This window comes from Manis javanica, chromosome 10 (genome assembly GCF_040802235.1).
Source record: "Manis javanica isolate MJ-LG chromosome 10, MJ_LKY, whole genome shotgun sequence".
Lineage (NCBI taxonomy): Eukaryota > Metazoa > Chordata > Mammalia > Pholidota > Manidae > Manis > Manis javanica.
In genome coordinates, this window is record NC_133165.1 from 25,221,729 (window position 1) to 25,238,853 (window position 17,125).

Below are 17,125 nucleotides of genomic sequence, written 5' to 3' on the forward strand. Positions count from 1 at the left end.
GCAGGACACAGCTGGCCACAGTCCCTGGGCAGGCCTCGTTGTTAATGTGACACAGTGTAATGTTTCCCTTGATTTCAGACACAGTGTAATGTTTCCCTTGATTTCAGAAAAGGCAAGAGCAAGCTTTCCAAATAGTGGAGCTTCGGATTTTTTCCAACTGGGGCCATCCTGAGTACACATGTCTTTATCGGTTCAGAGCTCACGGAGAGCCCGCCAAGTAAAAGACCCTACTCCCTGCTCCTGTGCGTCTGTATATACTGGGATAGCCTGAGACACTGGGGCCCCTTGAGAGTGAGGGCATGTGGAGACAGGATAACACCACCCTCAATAAATGTAAGGCCTGCACACAGTGGGCCCTGGGGACTGGTGCAGTCTGTGCTCTGGCACCCACCCAACTTGCTATTAGGTCCACAGAAAATACTGCATGTTGAATGCGTGGGGTCACAGAGATGCATCTCTGTGCAGTCACTTGAATGTGTGGTTCATAGACACTTTGTTTTGAGGATCTGGTTTTGAACATAAAGCTCTTTATATTTGTATTTCTGGACATCAGGAACAAAGGAAATGAAGCTAAAAGATTTGATGTGTTCTTGAAGCTTTTGTGTTTCACCATTCACTGGCCCTTTGTCAGGACTTTTGGGGGTGGATATATGTCATCTGTTCAATCCAGCACACCATTTCTTTCAGGGAAAAACAATGTCACCAAATTTCAGAGTTCTGAACTCCTTCCTTTTGGGTGAGATTCAGCACCAGTAGTTACTTTATCATCAGGTGAAGAAATGACAAAATTTGTTTTTCTGCCAGTTTGCTCCTGCTCTTGAGGAACATTTTCAAAGACAGGATTGGTGTGTTGACACCCATTCAGGAATAGGGGAGGGTTTCTCATCTTTGTCGGTTGAAGTGGTTCTGAATGAAAGGGGGATGGTCTGGATCTAAACAAATAGTAGAGTTCTCAGGTCTGAGCTGGGCTCATCCCATTGGCATTACCCCGGAGCATTCACTTGACAAGATGGAATAGGAACTGAGGAATCTGACCTTTTGGATGTTTTCAGGTTTTGTTTTGAATTTGCTGAAAAGTGAACACTAACATGCTTTAAAATTTCAGGGGCTTGTGTTTTTGTTGTATTGACAGTGTGGCAAATTCATAAAACCATTACATTTTATGATTGTAATTTTTCTTACAGCAGCACTTTCTACTGGATCTAGTTGGGGTTTGCCTTTTATTACTACTGTCAGCCATTCTCAATTCCTGTGAGACTCATTTTGGTTATAATAAATATTTAGTCTTTTACTGTGCAGACTTTATAAATGAGATATCTGCAAGGCACTTAGTGTTACAGATGTTTTACCTTAAAAATTACTTGTTTTATTGGGTTAAGAATTTTTTGGTGTACCATAAATGTTGTATTTTCAGAAAAAGAAAAAATGGTGCTGACTGGATTTCTGAAGAGTTTTATGTATACTGCACAACAGTCCTCAAATATACAAAAACTACATGAAGTAGCATTTTTTTTCCACTTAGAATTGGAACTAATGCCTATGCAGTTAAGTTGGAATAAAATATATATAGATGTTTCATATTACAGTATAAATATATAAATCAAAATTTCCTATATAAAACTAAATTTGGGAGTTGGGACGGAAATATTTTGAATATTTATTTTTAAAGATGCAAGATAGGACTTTGTGCAATGTATTTTTGTAAATGCTTTTCAAAATATTTGTCTTTGGTAGTGCTGCTCTGGCTGCCTCCAAATTGGTAAGATGCTTTGAAATGTTTAAATAAAAGAGTTTTAATTTTTAAAAGTGCATGTGCTGTTTCAAGTGAATAATAAAGTGTATTTCTTTTCTCAGTTTGCTTTGTTTCTGCCCACGAGGGTGTTGGGACACGTTTTCTGCTGTTCCCAGTCACCGGCCATTTCATGGTAACCTGTCCCCATAGCTGTGTCACTCGGGTCCCTGGGCACCTCTACTGTAGGGAAGTCCACTTGGAAAACAGACTTGAAGGGTAGAGAAGGTTGCCTGACACGGAGGAAGTCAGGAAAAGAGGAGATGGGTCTCAAGAACGTTTCCACCGTCATCAGGGCTCCTGTCACTCAAGGCCGTTCCAAGCCTAACCCAGGATGTGTCCACAAACGTTGATGCAAGGCCTGCTGTGAGGTCGGCCCTGGGAAGGGTCACGGGGGCAGGACAAAGCTGCTCTTCAGATCTGAGCTGGGAAGCGGCAGGGAGGGGACACTGGCAGCGCCAGGCTGGGGCGGTTGCTGCGAAGGCTCCCTCCGCCATTAGTTGATTGCAGGGGCACCCCTTGCCCCGTGTCTCGTCCCCTAAGGGGACATGCACGTCTGTTAACACTTGGTGGCGCACTCAAGGCACGGTAGTGCACCTGGCCTTTTCAATCAACCAAAATATCTTGGAAGCTCGTATCAGTAAAAAAGCTTCATTTACCAGCTCTAAGGTTTCTCTTTAGATGCACGGGAGTATCCCGTGGATTTAAACGGCCGGATTTAGGGACGTTTGTTCATACAAACGGTCTCGATGAATCTTGAGTCTGCAACCTACTGACGTTGCAACGGTACGGAGGGGTGAGCGCGGTCCCCGACCTTGTCCCCGCCCCTGCTCCGTCCTCTCCCCGTCTGCCACCGCCCATTCCCCCTGCAGATCCGCTATTCCGGGCGAGGACGTGTCACCCGCACTCCGCTTCGGCCGCCCGCCGCGGAGGCTCGCTGCGGAGCGCCGGCGCTGAGCCGTCACGTGCCGCCGCCATTGTGGAACAGGCGTGCCCCGCTGAGGTCACGCGACCGCCCCGCCCCCAGGTCTCGTGGCCGCCGCGCTCCCGCCCCCGGGTGCGCGCGGCTCCTCGTGGGCCGCCGTAGAGGCCGTCAGGCAGCCGCCGGGACGGAAGCCGAGAGGCTCTGCTGACCGCGCCTGCGACAGCGTCAGCCCTTCGCGGAGCGCCGGCCCGACGGCGGCGGCGGCGATGGCCGAGCAGGAGAGCGCCCGAAACGGCGCCCGCAACCGCGGCGGCGTCCAGCGCGTGGAGGGCAAGCTGCGCGCCAGCGTGGAAAAGGGAGACTACTATGAGGCGCACCAGATGTACCGTACCCTCTTCTTCAGGTAGCCGCGGCCGCCGCCTGCTAGGGCTTTCCGCCCAGCCTGGCGCCCCGCCCCAGGCTGCCGCCCATTGGCCGTCCTGCGCCGCCCCGCACCTCTATTGGCCCGCGTCGCTGCCTGTCACCGTGAGGCCGCGGCGTGCTGGCGGAGGGCTCCGGGCCCTGCCCCGGCCTCCTGGCCTATTCCAGCCCCGGACCCGGAACTCTACCCCGGTTGTCTGTCCTCTTCCAGCCTCTCGCCCTCAGCCCCGGACCCCTGTCCCGGGGTCCCCGGCCGGCCCTTTCCAGGCTCCGGGCCCGCAGCTCCCTGCTCACCTCCAGCCGCCCAGCCGCCTGGCCGCGGAGGGTTGAGGCCCCCACGTGAGGTCTCAGGGTTTCCTCGGGGATCCAGTCGCGAGGGTCAACCGGGTCTCGCTGCCTCTCCAGCCCTGCCGCCACCCCCGCGCATGATATTTTGTTGCTAAACCAGCGTTTTTCATAAACCCGGTGATCTGGTGTCTCCTGCTCTGCCCAGCGTGCCGGGCTACGGGTCTCAGGTCACCGCCCAAGCGGCGCTTGGGTGGCTTGCTCGAAATAAAACGTGCCTGCTTTTTCGTGTGGCCCTTGGAGTTTCCCGTGTACCGTGTAGTTTGCGTTAATTTTCAATTGGGCAGCACTGTGCCGCAATGCTTTTGCTGTCGTGCAGCTACTGCTATAATTTTTAGATGGTTTTTACATGTGCAGACATTCCCGTAAATTACACGTATTCAGTGATCCTTTTTGACCCAAGCCAGAAAACAACTGAGCCATTCATTAGAACTTGGATATGTTTTAAAGGTGATTTTAGAGTATTTAATCCATTCTGTGAAGCGCCTTTTGCTTCTAAACTGCTGCACAATAGCATATCTTGGTGTGATATTTAAGGACAGTCGGGTCTGGCCTTTGAACCATTAGACCTAGATTTAAAATTTTTTTTAAATAGCAAGTTGAGTCAGTGTCTGGAGGCATTTACTGATTTATGTTTGGATTAAACGTGACACGTCGCGCCCAGGACCAGGCTTGGGCTCGTGGCCCAGAGGACCAGGTAGGACTGAGTTGATTATTCCTCAGGGAATTAGCCGAAGATCTGAATAGGCGCTACACTTTGTAACGTCTGCCCTGCATCTGGCAGCTGAGCTTATCAGAGAAGTCTGTGATGGGAGCTTTTGCAGTGCTCCAGTCGCCTGGTGGTCTCTGTTCCCTGAGGATTTGTATATAAATATTTGCCCCCATGATTAATCAGCGAAACTGGGCCTTCCCAGGCATAAACACAGTGTCCCTTGTTTTGAGCCCTTTCTGCAGTGACTGCCATATGGGAATATGACTGTCAGCTTCAAAGAGCTTCACCCCTGTGCTCCGGGTGTATTGCCTGGTGGCGTGGGGCGGGGTCGAATTCATGGCTTTCTTCCAGCTTTGGCTTAACCTGGGTCTGAATTCCATATCTCACCTGTGATGACCCAGGACACCTTGTTGAACCTGTCTGAGCCTTGGCTTCCTTATGAGTTATTTGGGGTGCTCCTGCACCTCCTCAGAGTTGTGTGAAGTAGATGACGTGCTCTTGGCTTCGGGCAATATGGTGGACCTACCTCTTCAGCAATGGCCATCAGGAGACCTACCTGAAAGAGCCGGGAGTGGTCCTATTCCTCCAGTTCACAGTCTGCCTTCACACATATGCTTATTTTCATGAGACCCACAGTTTGATGAGTTTTGACATCTGTGAACACCTGTGAAACTGCCTCCAGTCAAGGTGGTGGGGATACCCGTTACCCCCAAAATTACCCAAGTGACCCTGGCACCCCACGCACTGATGTGTCATGATAGCTTAATGTGCATCTTAGAGAATTTTGCATAAGTGGAATCATGTGGTATTTCTGCTTTTTTTATCTGCCGTTTTGAATTCACTCAGCATGATTATTTTGAGATTCTCCACGCGTATCATTAGTCCGACTTTATTTCTAAGTAATGTTCTATTGCTGGACGATTGCGGTTTGCCTCTCCCTTCACCCTTTGGGTAAACGCACCGACTCACGCTGTTGTCATTCACTTGCAGGAATGGAGGCGGGAAGAAGGGAGTGGGCCAGCCATGGGTTGGGCTCGGGGTTATACCCACAGGAGTGGCAATGTCCCTGCTCCAGTCGTTCAGTAGGAGGCTGTCCCGTCTGTCGCAGTGGTGGCCGTGGGCAGGCCCTGGTCTTGCCAGGACCTGGTGGGTGGGCGTATTCCACCTGCGGGGTTTCTGCTGCTCCATTAAGTATCCATCGCTAATGCCCTGTGGCTTCAGGGGCCGTTGTGCAAGGTGGCTGGAGGGCCCCATGCCTGATGCTGTGGCCGCCACCTGAGGAACCCCCCTGCTGGCCCTGTACCCCGAATCTGCATGAGGCCTTTTTAAGATGCATGGGAGTGTCTATGTTTTGCCTCTTAATCAAATGAACATATTTTGAAAAGACAAACTTAGACCACGTGTCCTTGCAAGTCTGCGTGCACGATGCAGCTGGGGGTCAATGTGCCTGTTGATTCAAGGCCGTTGGGCACTGGAGCCTTGGCAGCTCATGGCCCCACTGGCTGAGGCTTTGAGCACAGCCCTGCCCTCACGTGACACTGCACTGTAGTCGTCACTCATAGTAATACTTCGTTTCTGTCTTCTGCTTTCTTAAAAAACTTAAAAGCAAAGTGAAGGAGTAATGGCTCGGGTGCAGTGCCACACGGGTGCCGTGTACTGATGTCCTGATTGGGCTGCTGGCTGCTGAGCTCCAGCTCTATGTCCTGCCCCACCGGCAGCAGGCACCTCCCTTTGGAGAAGGTGCCTCGGTGTTGACCCAAGGGCTCAGGGCTGCATGGCTGGGCCCTGCCTCCCCACCTAAGCCCTTGAGACCTTGGGCACACCTCATCCCTGACCAGTCCCCCCAAACCAGCCCCTTTCTGCTCCTGTTCTGCACAAGGACAGGTGCCTTCCTAATTGCCCTCACCAATCTATTCCCAGCTTTCCTTGATCAGCTGCAAGTGGTTCAGGCTTGGTGGGGAGTGACTGGCAAGCCTGATACTGTTTCCCTCCCCCAGAGCTATGTCAGGAGCAGTGGGCCACCATCACCCTTGAGGGCAGGCCCTGCTATCCCAGGAATTTACTTTATCTGCCTTTCAGGGCCTTCTTTCACCTTGTCTGGTTTTCTCAGAGGCTGTCTCCTGCTGTGCCTCAGATGGAAGAGTCTAGAACATTGCCGTGTCATGCGTGAGCAGAGATGAGCTGGTGTGACTGTTGCGCAGATGAGCCCTACATTCTGTGCATGTCCATGCAGGCGGCCTGAAGCTGCACGCTCCCACTGCTGGTTCTCCAGAGCAGGGCAGGGCCCATGGGGTGAGGCTAGGGCAGCAATGGGTGACCGTGTGAGGGCTGCAGGCTGATGGTGGTCTTCTCATGGGGCCTCCCGTCAGGGCTATGACCACGTGCTGATGGGCAGGGGCTGTGGGCTCCTCGGGTGTCTGGCCGGGTGGAGGACAGGACCTTCCCTGTGGCTGTGCCCTGAGCCCTGAGCACTGCAGGGCACTGGTCCCAGGCTGTGTCCTGTCTGTGCAGCTGCTGCCGCCGGTTGCCCGGGGCCTTGGTGTGACTTGGGTACAGATTCGCTGGCTGGTTCTGCCTCTGTGCCATGGTCACCGAGGTGAGCATACAGCCAGTGCGTCCTTGGCCTGGCAGCCCAGGAAGCCGGTGTCCTGCACCTGTGCCCTATGACAGGCACAGTCATGGTGTGTGGTCCTGAGCTGTGGTTCTTGGTGAAGAGGGCGTGTCACCACCTCCCAGGCCAGGCCCGTGCTTGGCGCCAGGGGTCGCCACAGCCTTTGACTCAGAACCTGGAGGTGCTCTGGGGCAATGCCACCTCTGGCTTCTGGCTGGTTTGGGTGCAGACAGGGTCCCCACCGGTTCTGATGCAGCGGGAAGTTGGTTCCTGAGGTGCTGATGGCAGGGGCACTGTGCAGGCTGGGCCCTGGGACCCACACCATAGAGCCTGGACAGACAGGACACTGGGGGGCAGGCCTTGGGGACCCAGCACAGCGCTGAGTCCATCTCGGGAGCAGGCATGTGCACATAGGGTGGCTTATACTGAGTCCTCCCTGTGCCCTCGGACACCATCCTTTAGCAGCTAATTGGAGAACCGCTGCCACCAGTCCTGGGCTCACGCACCTGCACAGGTGGCAGGTGGCCATGCCCAGCTCCCTGACCACCTTCTCTGTTGCAGATACATGTCCCAGGGCAGGCACGCGGAGGCCCGGGAGCTCATGGTCTCAGGAGCGCTGCTGTTCTTCAGCCACGGCCAGGTGAGGCAGCTTCTTCTGCACCTGCTCTGCTCAGGGCCTGTGGGGCAGTGGTGTCCAGGGGAGGCTGGTGGATGACCTCGGGCCACCCTGGGCACTGGCCGCAGCCGGTTGTGTGTCCTCATGTCGCTAGGTGTTGGGGTGCTGCATGTCCAGCCGGGTTGCTTGGCCGTTTTGCTGCCTGACCTCAGTGCTCAGAATCGTGTTCCCGGCTTTGGTGTGCGTGATTTCCACATGGAAAGCCAAGCAGCTGCCTCTTCAACTGATGTCTGCTCATCTCCATGTTCTGTAGCAGAACAGTGCTGCAGACCTGTCCATGCTGGTCTTGGAGTCGCTGGAGAAGGCGGAAGTGGAGGTGGCTGACGAACTGCTGGGTGAGCTCTCTTGCTGTGCACTTGAGGCCCCCCCACGGGAGCTGCCATGCTGGCCACAGTGACTGGCTTCCCAGCCAGTGGCGAGGTGGGGCGCTGTTTTGTCAGAGACCTGGCTGCCGGCCTGCCCCGTTAGGTAAGCATGCAGTTGGGGAAGCCCTTCTCATGAGCTGGCCCACTGGACAGACGGAGGGGTCCTGCTCCTGGACTCTGCACTCTGGTGCTGTACCTTCCCACTGCCCAGGCTGTGTTCCGCTGGGGACCGGCTCCCCAGCATGGGTAGAGCCATGAGGCCAGTGGGAGTGTGTGGCTGGTGACCCACAGCAGAGAGGTCAGTTGGGATAGCCCGCACAGCACTGGGACCCCCTGCGTACCAGGGCCACCACCAGGCCAGCCACTTCTCAGCTTTCCCTTGAAGTGAAGTTACTGTTGATCCTGACCAACTATGTGGTGCTGTGCAGAGGATTGAAGTAGCATAAGGGTCTGTGTTTGTGTTGTTTTTAGAAAATCTGGCTAAACTGTTTAGTTTGATGGATCCAAATTCTCCAGAGCGAGTGGCTTTTGTGTCCCGAGCCCTGAAGTGGTCCAGCGGGGGATCCGGGAAGCTGGGCCACCCCCGGCTCCACCAGCTGCTGGCCCTCACCCTGTGGAAAGGTAGGCACGTGCTAAGCATGGGCAGGTGGGCGTCCCAAGGGCTCCCCAGAGGCGGTGGGCCTGGAGAGCCTGGAGCTGGTATCCCTCCTCATGCCCGCTACTCCCGTGGCTTTGATTTGCATCTTCCACGGCTGCTGAGAGATGGCGCGTTCTCAAGTGGCAGGGTCACCTTCTCTGCCTGTCAGCCTTCTTTGCCTGTTAGCCTGTGCCCTCTTGACTAAATCATTCACCCACAGAAGGACCCCCAGGGCCATGGGGTAACAGCTGTGCTGTCGCCCTGCCTCACCTGCCCCTCTCCATGGAACTCTGGGGTTCCCTGTACATAACATACTCCCTGCCACCACAGGGTGCTTTCTGGGATGTGGCAGCTGGAATGTGGCTGGGTCCTGGGCTGCAGCACCTAGCTCTCTTCTCCATAAGGCTTGGTGGGGACCATTCATCCAGCGGGCAGGGTCACAGCTCTTAGCGTGGTTTGCACCCTGAGCCCTGTCGGCCTCTTGGGCATAGGAAGGTACCTGGTGGGTTTACAGAGCTGCGCTCCCAGGGCCTCATGTAGGAAGTGGCTCCGTGCTGCCAGACCCAGTGCACCAGCCCTCAGCACCTTTGCGGCATCCTCCCCATGCCCTGGGCAGGGCCAGGTGACGGGAGGTGGCTTGGGTACTCTGGCGGGGCGCAGAGGGGCAGTCTCGCTCCCATGAGGCGACCTTCCAGAGGCCACCCAGGCCAGCTGGCTCCTTCTGGAGCAGCCCCCATCCCCATGCCCTTCTCTGCTGTGGCTCCTCGTGTGCTGGGTGCTGGCCTGCTGGCCCTGCCTTCACCACAGAGGGACAGTATGAGAGGAAGGGGTCATATCTAAGAGAAGGCAAAAAGATCTGAGGGCCACAAACTCAGGGAGACTCTGCCACCGGGTGTGGCCAAGTGCCCTCCCGACTGCAGGCCCAGAGAGAGTGGCTGTGGAAGAGGAGCACCTCTAGGTGGGACGGCCACCCTCTCTGTATGTGCACTGCCCTTCCTGACCAGGCCTTTTCCAGGGCTGATGGCCAGTTCCTCGTGTCCTACAACCTCCGCCTGTTGTCTCTCTCCCCACCAGCTGGGTTGCTGGTCAGGGTGCCGTCTGGTGCTTATGCCCAGGCAGCCCTTAGGGTGGCCATCCTGGGCTAGCCAGCTGGGCGGGGTGGACACAGGCCTGAGGCCTCTGCCCTCCATTGCTCACCTCCCATCAGAGGGCGCCTGGGGCGCCCGCACTGGGGATGCCCTCATCAAGCCTGTGCACTGGCAAGCATGTGTCTGGCACCCCTTTGTGGAGCCTGTGGGGTGATGCCCGGCAGAAAATGGGGTGTGGCCCTGTGTCTTGGGGCACATGTGCTGGTGGGCTGAGGGATGCCCAGTGGAGCCGTAAACCATATGTATTTAGTGTCCCATTTTCAGAATGAAAGTGCAGGCAGTTTACCTGAGGCGCACACATAGGGGTGGGATGGGTGTGTGGGTGGTTCCCACCCAGCATCTGCAGTGCCACCAAGAGGGCTGTGGGGTTGCCTGTGAGCAGGCCGGGGCCTCGGGACGGGCAGGTGCTGGGTGCCCTGGGGATCTGCCAACCTCTCCCATGGTCCTGTACCCACCGAATGCCAGCTGCACCCTGGGTATGGCACCGAAACTGTGGCAGGCAGCACTGTTGGGGGTGCCACTGAGTGCGGTGGGGCAGCCACAGCTTCGCAGCTAGGAATTGGGGGAGCACCTCAGGGTAAGGCCCGTGCAGCACCTGCATTGCTCATTGATGCCAGGAAGGCTGGCAGGCCCTGAGCCCACTTGCACGTGACACATGCCTCACCAACAGCTCTGTCCTGGGGACACTGGTTGCACTGCAGCTGCATGTCTTCTCCACAGGCAGATCCAGGGACGTGGGTGAGGAAGCATCCAGGGATGGAGGTGCTCCCCAGCCCCTGTAGGATGCGGGCTCAGGCCTGAGCTTCTGTGCTCAGCTTCCATAGAACCCACCTTAAGTGGGGACAGTCTGGCCTCTATGGGGGCACTGCAGGGGTGAACACCCAGTGTGGCCATGACAGAGAGACCCGCCTGGCCACCTGGGAATGTCGGTCATGTGCCTGGTCCCAACTCTCGCTCCATGAGGAAGGCCCTTGTCCACCAGGCTGTGTGGGTTTACCCTTCTCTTCAGGTCTGCATGGGGCTGCCATCTGTGCAGGTCCTGGGATCCTGCCGATGCAGACGCTGGTGCAGGGGCAGCCGGCACAGCTCATTAGGCCAGAGACCTGCCCCTTGCAGCCCTGATGCTCTCAGTAGCCAGAGGCAAGGTGTTCTTGGGCCGCCATGTGTGCGTGTGTGTGTGTGGCATGTGCGTGTGCAGACATCGGTGGGTGGCTTGAGCTAACACATGAAGGCTGTGTTCACAGGCTTCTCTCTCTCTCCTAGAGCAAAACTATTGTGAATCTCGGTACCACTTCCTGCACTCGGCGGATGGCGAGGGCTGTGCGCACATGCTGGTGGAGTACTCCACAGCCCGGGGCTTCCGCAGCGAGGTGGACATGTTTGTGGCCCAGGCCGTCCTACAGTATGTACCCCTGCTGCTCTGCCTGGGTTCCAGATAGCCGCTGAGCCCCCACAGTGTCCCCTGGAGCCACAGGGGTTGGGCTCAGTGTGGCCCCTGCCACAGATGTTGGCTGTCCACGCGTCTGTAAAATTCCACTTGCCCCGCAGGAGGAGGGAACAAAGGTGTCCATTAGCATTCTGCCCTTACCATCGGCTGTGTGCTTCCCCATTGTCCCCCTGTGGCGTGGGGTTTTGTCATGCAGCTGCCTGTCAGTAGAACACGCGTGGGTAATGAAGCTGAAGAAGCATCATGAATGTGCAGTGAGCCTGCTCTCAAAGGCTGCTTGTCTGTGCAGACACTTGACGCACCCACGCATCCCAGTATGTGGTGTCATCTCATTTTTCAGATCTTGTCTCTGTCCCTCTGTCTATAGGCCTCCTCATCCTTTTTTCCTTTCTGACAGTTTGCCTCAAAAGTATTGAAACAAGGTAACACAGAAAGGTTTGGACAGTGGCTCCCCACTGGCTCCCATGCCCCCGACTCACTCCTTGGCTTTCTACCTTTTCCAAGCCTGAGCTTGTCCTCCCCTCCTGATGGGAACATTTCACACGTAATACATTCACTTCATCCCACAAACGTACCTTGGTGGTGGGTGTTGGGCTCGGTGTATTTGTGAATTCGAAGAGGCCCTGGAGTGGTCCCTGTACTTCACTGTGCCCCAGAGCCTCTGTGCCTGCTACCTAACTTTTGCTGATGTTTGAGACTTTGAAAATGAAACATTTTTGAAATCCCAAAGTCACTGACCCTGGTGTTGTGGCACATGTGCAGCCATCTTTGGACTGAACCCCGTGCTGCCTGTAGATAACCCTTCTTGTTGATTCCTCTTTATGCCCAAAAAGAGGTTCTTGAGCCCACAGCCCAGGGAGTGCCACGGAGGGCACGCCTTCCATGGGGCAGAGGCAGCCTGTGCCCGCACCAGCCTGGCATCTGGGGCCATGGGCCAACTGGTGCAGATAGTGAGCGCTGCACTCTTCCTGGCAGTGGCCATGGACTGTCCTTCCCAGCCCAAGTGTCTCCCCTGTGAACTGTGAAAATGCAAACTCCGTGGCTCACTGGGAACAGCTTGCAGAGCACAGGGCTGAAGTCAGAGCTGTGTCTGGCAGGCACTGAGCAGCCCTGGGTGCCTGCAGGATATCCTCTTGAATGTTCATGTACACATTGGGAGAAGCCCCATTCCCATTCAGGATCCCCACTCACCAGGGTGTTCTCATGTCCAGGTTTCTCTGTTTAAAAAATAAGAGCAGCGCGTCGGTGGTGTTCACAACATACACACAGAAGCACCCGTCCATCGAGAATGGCCCTCCCTTCGTGCAGCCCCTGCTCAACTTCATTTGGTTTCTGCTGCTGGCTGTAGATGGGTGAGTTTTGAGTGAGGATGTGATGGGGTGAAGTGAGGTGAGGGCTTCCTCATGCTGTTTGGGTTTTGGCTAAAGACAGACTGTGCCCACTCCTGTCTGTTCCAGGGGCAAGCTGACAGTGTTCACGGTGCTGTGTGAGCAGTACCAGCCGTCCCTCCGGCGGGACCCCATGTACAACGAGGTGAGGCCTATGGGAGGGGTGGAGGTGTGGGGAGTGGAGGGAAGCGTATAGGCCCAGTGCAGCGCACACAGCAGAACTGGACCTTGAGTTGTGGGGATAGGAAGACCTGCGCTGGTGGCTCTGTGGCCTATGTATCCGGCACATCATCCCCTCTGTGACCTGCACCCTTTGCCCCCTACAGTACCTCGACAGGATAGGACAGCTCTTCTTCGGAGTGCCGCCCAAGCAGACATCTTCCTACGGGGGCTTACTAGGTGAGCAGGGTCGGGGCCTACCGCTCCACTGGGCTCTGTGCTGGGTTCTGCAGGGAGGGAGAGGAGTGGGTGGCACTGGGGGCGTGGTGGCAGTGGCCTCCATAGGCTCCACAGCTCTCGTCAGCAGCTGGTCCTCTTCTCTGCATGTTCCCAGGCAGCCTATTAGGGCCTGTTGCTCCCCGGGGAGTAAGGATCTTCTGGGCTCCCTCTCCATTGGCCACAGAATTGAGACCAAATTTTTTTTTCTTTTTTTTATTGTGGTAAAATACATAACGTTAAGTTTCTCACTTTAACCATTTTCAGTGCACAGCTCAAGGGCATTAAGCACATCACACTGCCGTGCAGCAGCCCTTCCAGCATCTCCAGGACTGACCCTTTGTCCCTACTGAGCATCCCTGTCCCCGTCCCCATGCACTGTCCCTGTGACTCTGGCTCCTCCAGGGGCCCCATGGAGGTGGGTCGCAGTGTGTGTCCTCCTGTGACCGGCTCGTGTCACAATGGAGTGTCGTGTCCTCGGAGTCCCTCCATGCTGGGGCAGGTGCCCCTGTCTCCTCGTGTAGGGCTGAGGAGCACCAGCTGTGTGTATACACACAAGTGCGCTTGCCATCTCCATGTTTGAGCTACTGTGTGTGATGCTGCTGTGAGCATGGGTGTGCCAGTATCTCTCCCTGCTTTGAATTATTTGGGTAAATACCAGAAGTGGAAGTCCTGGGTCATTTGGTAATTCCGTGTTTGATTTTTTGAGAACCCTCCATACCACTTCCCATGGTGGCTGCACCACTTGCCTCCCTGCTGGCGCACTGGTGCACCAGGGCTCATTTCTTTGCGTTCTCACCAACACTTGCCACCTGCTGTGATCTGGGTGGGACGTGTGAAGGCGGCATCCCTTCTTGGCAGTCCAGTGACCAGTGGCATTGCGTGTGCCGTGTGCTTGCTGGCCACTCGTGTCTGTGTCCATTCAAGTCCTTTGCCTGCTTTTGAAGCAGGTAGTTTCGATTTTAATTGTTGAACAAATGAACCATTAATAGCAGTTGCACCATTGGGATGCTGGTCCCTTAAATAAGTTTTGCAAATGTTTTCTCCCATTGGTTGCCTCTTTTAGGACTTTATAAAAGCAGTTTTAGGTTCACAACAAGATTAAGAGGAGGGTACAGAGATTTGCATACACCCCTGTCCCCCAGCCCTGTCCCATTACCAGCATCCTCCTGATGCTGCCTCCGTTCGAGTCATGGGTCCATGTGGACACGTCTCAGTCACCCACCCGTGGTGGTACCTTCTGTGGTTTGGACAGCGAATGATGACGTGCACCTGTCACCGTGTCCCGCGGAGCCATTCCGCTCCCTGGAAGCCCGCTGGGCTCTGCCTGTGTGTCCCTGCTCTGCTCCCATCTTTTCCTTACTCTGTGGATAGTGTTTTGTGATGCACACAATTTTTTTATTTTCATGAGTACAGTTTCTCTGTTTCTTTTATTGCCTGTGTCTTTGGTGTCAGTCCAAGAAACCACTGCTCAATCCTGAAGCTTTTGTCCTGTTTCTTCCTATTGTTTTAGACCTTAGGTTTAGGCCCTCGGTCCATTTCAGGTCAGCCTCTGTGTACAGCGCTGGGGTCCAGCTGCCCGGCTGCATGGGCGGAAACACCCTCCCCCCAGATGGTTCCAGCACCCTTGTCAGAGCCCTTCGTGGTGCCTGAGCGTTTGTTCCTCTGGTCTGTGTGTCTGGGCCAGGACTCCGGTTTCAGCTGCTGTGGTTCTGTGGCTCACAGAAAGTGTGAGCCCTCCAGTTTTGTCTCTTCCAGGATTGTTTTGGTTATTAGGGTACCTAGGGGTTCCATATTAATTTTAAGTTGGGTTTTTCTACTTCTGAAAAAAAAAATCTTTGGGATTTGATAGGGATTGCATTGAATTTGTAAATTGTTTTAGGTAACATTGACACTTTTAATAAGTTAATCTTGTAGTTTGAACATGGGATGCATTTCTACTTATGTATGTCAAATTAATTACTGCAGCAGTGTTTTGTAGTTTTCATTGTACAAGGCTTTCACCTCCTTAGTTAACTTAATTCCTACATATTTTATTGTTTTTAGTGCTATAATAAATGGGATTCTGTTTGTAATTTCCTTTCGGGTCGTTCAGTTTGTCAGTAGCAATGCAGCTGATTTTGTGTGTTGACTTGAATCCTTCCGCTTTGCTGAGCTTACTTTTTTACCTCTGTTGTCTTGTGGACACGTCATGTAAGCTCATGTCCTGTGCAGAGATGGTCTCACTTCTTCCTTTCTGGTCGGGACACCCTCCATTTCTTTTTCTTGCCTAATTGCTGTGGCTAGGGCAGGCAGCACTGTGTTGGATGGGAGCAGTGGGAGTTGACATTTTGGTCTTGAATCTAGTCCTGGGGGAGAAGCTTCCCATCTTTCCCTATTAAGCATAAAGTGTGCTATGGATTTTTCACATGTGCTTTTATTAATTGAATGTAGTTTCTTTCTATTCCTAGTTCCCTGAACTTTTTTATGAAAGTGTTGAATTTTGTCAAATGCCTTTTCTGCATCACCTGAGAAGGTCACGTGTTCTGTCCCATTCTGCTACCATGCGTCACACTGGCTCATTTGCGTGCTGGGCCCTCCTCATATTGCAGGACAATTCCCCCTGGCCATGGTGTATGCCTTGTGTCTGCTCATACCTGATTGAGGGTCCTCACATCAGTGTCCGTAAGGCACATGGCTGTGGTTTCCTTTTGGAGTCTCTCTGTCTGGCTTTGGTACCAGGGTTGTGCTGGCCCCGTAGGCAAGTCAGGAAGAGCCCGCTCTCCTTTTCGGCTTTCTGGAAAGTTTGGGGAGGGTTGCTGTGAGTCCCTCCTGAGTGTCCCGTAGGCTTTCCCAGTGCAGCCCTGAGACCCCTTGCTCTGCTCTGATGAGCTATGGCAGCCAGTGCTCCTGCTATCCCACTCCAGGGGGCACCCACCTGCGTCACCTCAGTCAGCATGGCCAGATGTGCCCCACGGAGACCCCCACATGTTTGAAATCATGTTGAAAGCTACTTCTCCTCAAACAAGTTTGACTTTTTACTTGTAAGCTGTCTGGAATATTTTCAGTGGAAGGTGAGGTGAAGACTGGCCGTCTGGGTCTGTGCGGGCTAACATCCACCTGAACACGTGGTGTCCATGTGTTCACGTCTGGGCTTGGAAGTTAGTTTCCTGAGCTCATGTCTGTCAAGCTTGATCTTGAGGCCTCACTCCTCATCACAGATGTCCCAGCTCCTGGTGGGTGCCCATCTTCAGAACCCCGCATCAGCCTTCTCAGTTTCCCCATGAGTGGCTGTGCCTCCCAGGCCTGAGAGAGGTTGCAGGTCGGCAGGTTCACGCCGTTGCTGACTCTCCGCCCAGTCTGTCCTGAGAGCGTTGTTCATGTTTTCTGTGGGGTTTAGTCTAAGGCAACTTTTAACTTTGATTTTGTGCTGATGTGATTTTGTTCTTTGGATGAGTAGAAAGCAGCAGTGTCTATAGTGCCAGTACCCACGGGACATTTTTGTGCAGCCTTGGAAACTGGTGCAGTCTTACTCTGTACCACCTCAGGAGCTACTGTGTGTGGGACTTGACAGCCTCCAATTGACTTCAGTCTTCCTGTGATGACTCTCAAGGGCCCCTGGGGGCTGGGCCATGTCCCATCGAGTCAGGGCTCAGCAGACATCCCAAGCATTTCCTTGGGCACCAGGTGCCTTTCCCTTGGAGAGATTCTAGCTGCCAGGCTGTTCCTGGAATGCCCGGGAAGGTGGGATTTCTCAGGTGGGGCCCCAACAGTGAGAAGCTGCTGTTCCCTGATGGTGCCGTGCGTCTGCTTCCAGGGAACCTTCTGAGCAGCCTCATGGGCTCCTCGGAGCAGGAGGGCGACGACAGCCAGGATGACAGCAGTCCCATTGAGCTCGACTGACCTGCATGAAGAACCCCTCAGTCGCGAGCCTTGGACCGTGGGCCTCACCCAGCCGGCTTGCGGCTCTGAGGCTGCAGTGGCTGCACGTAGGCGTCCCTGTTGACATGCACTGGCCGTGGGCTGTGGGGCCTGCTGGGCTGTGCCGGCGTCCGCTCCGTGTACCTCCAGATTGACCACAATAAAGCACAGGCCTGCCGCGCCTCCTCTCCCGTCGTTGTTTCTGGCTTGCTTTGGGAGGGCGCCGCGGCGTTGGGCGCAGCCTGCCGCATGCTCATCCCGTGTGCCGTCCCTGCTGCAGACCAAGCAGGAGCTGCGCCCTCAGGGCAGTGGGGTTGGCCTCCAGCG

At 54.8% G+C, this 17,125-nt stretch overlaps 2 protein-coding genes across 7 annotated transcripts in view; both read left to right on the forward strand.

Annotated features, from left to right (window-relative positions):
• The window catches only part of SUN1 (Sad1 and UNC84 domain containing 1), a 65,129-nt gene extending 63,276 nt beyond the window's left edge, over positions 1–1,853 (forward strand). For all 5 annotated transcript variants that reach the window (XM_073214893.1, XM_073214892.1, XM_073214894.1 and 2 more), the window contains one exon: positions 108–1,853. In XM_073214893.1, the coding sequence (XP_073070994.1) occupies positions 108–221 (114 nt within the window). In that variant the 3' untranslated portion in view covers positions 222–1,853. The remainder of the gene's footprint in view (positions 1–107) is intronic.
• Positions 1,854–2,858: 1,005 nt separating this feature from the next.
• GET4 (guided entry of tail-anchored proteins factor 4) lies at positions 2,859–16,989 on the forward strand. 2 transcript variants are annotated; one of them, XM_017656374.3, is made up of 9 exons: positions 2,859–3,117; positions 7,364–7,442; positions 7,732–7,813; positions 8,315–8,464; positions 10,892–11,030; positions 12,287–12,427; positions 12,533–12,608; positions 12,790–12,862; positions 16,695–16,989. In XM_017656374.3, the coding sequence occupies exons 1-9, from the start codon at positions 2,981–2,983 to the stop codon at positions 16,778–16,780; spliced, it is 963 nt and encodes a 320-aa protein (XP_017511863.1). In that variant the 5' UTR covers positions 2,859–2,980; the 3' UTR covers positions 16,781–16,989. The 2 variants fall into 2 exon arrangements, with proteins under 2 accessions (XP_017511863.1, XP_017511865.1); XM_017656376.3 differs by lacking the exon at positions 2,859–3,117 and adding an exon at positions 3,473–4,176.
• The last annotated feature ends 136 nt before the right edge of the window (positions 16,990–17,125 follow it).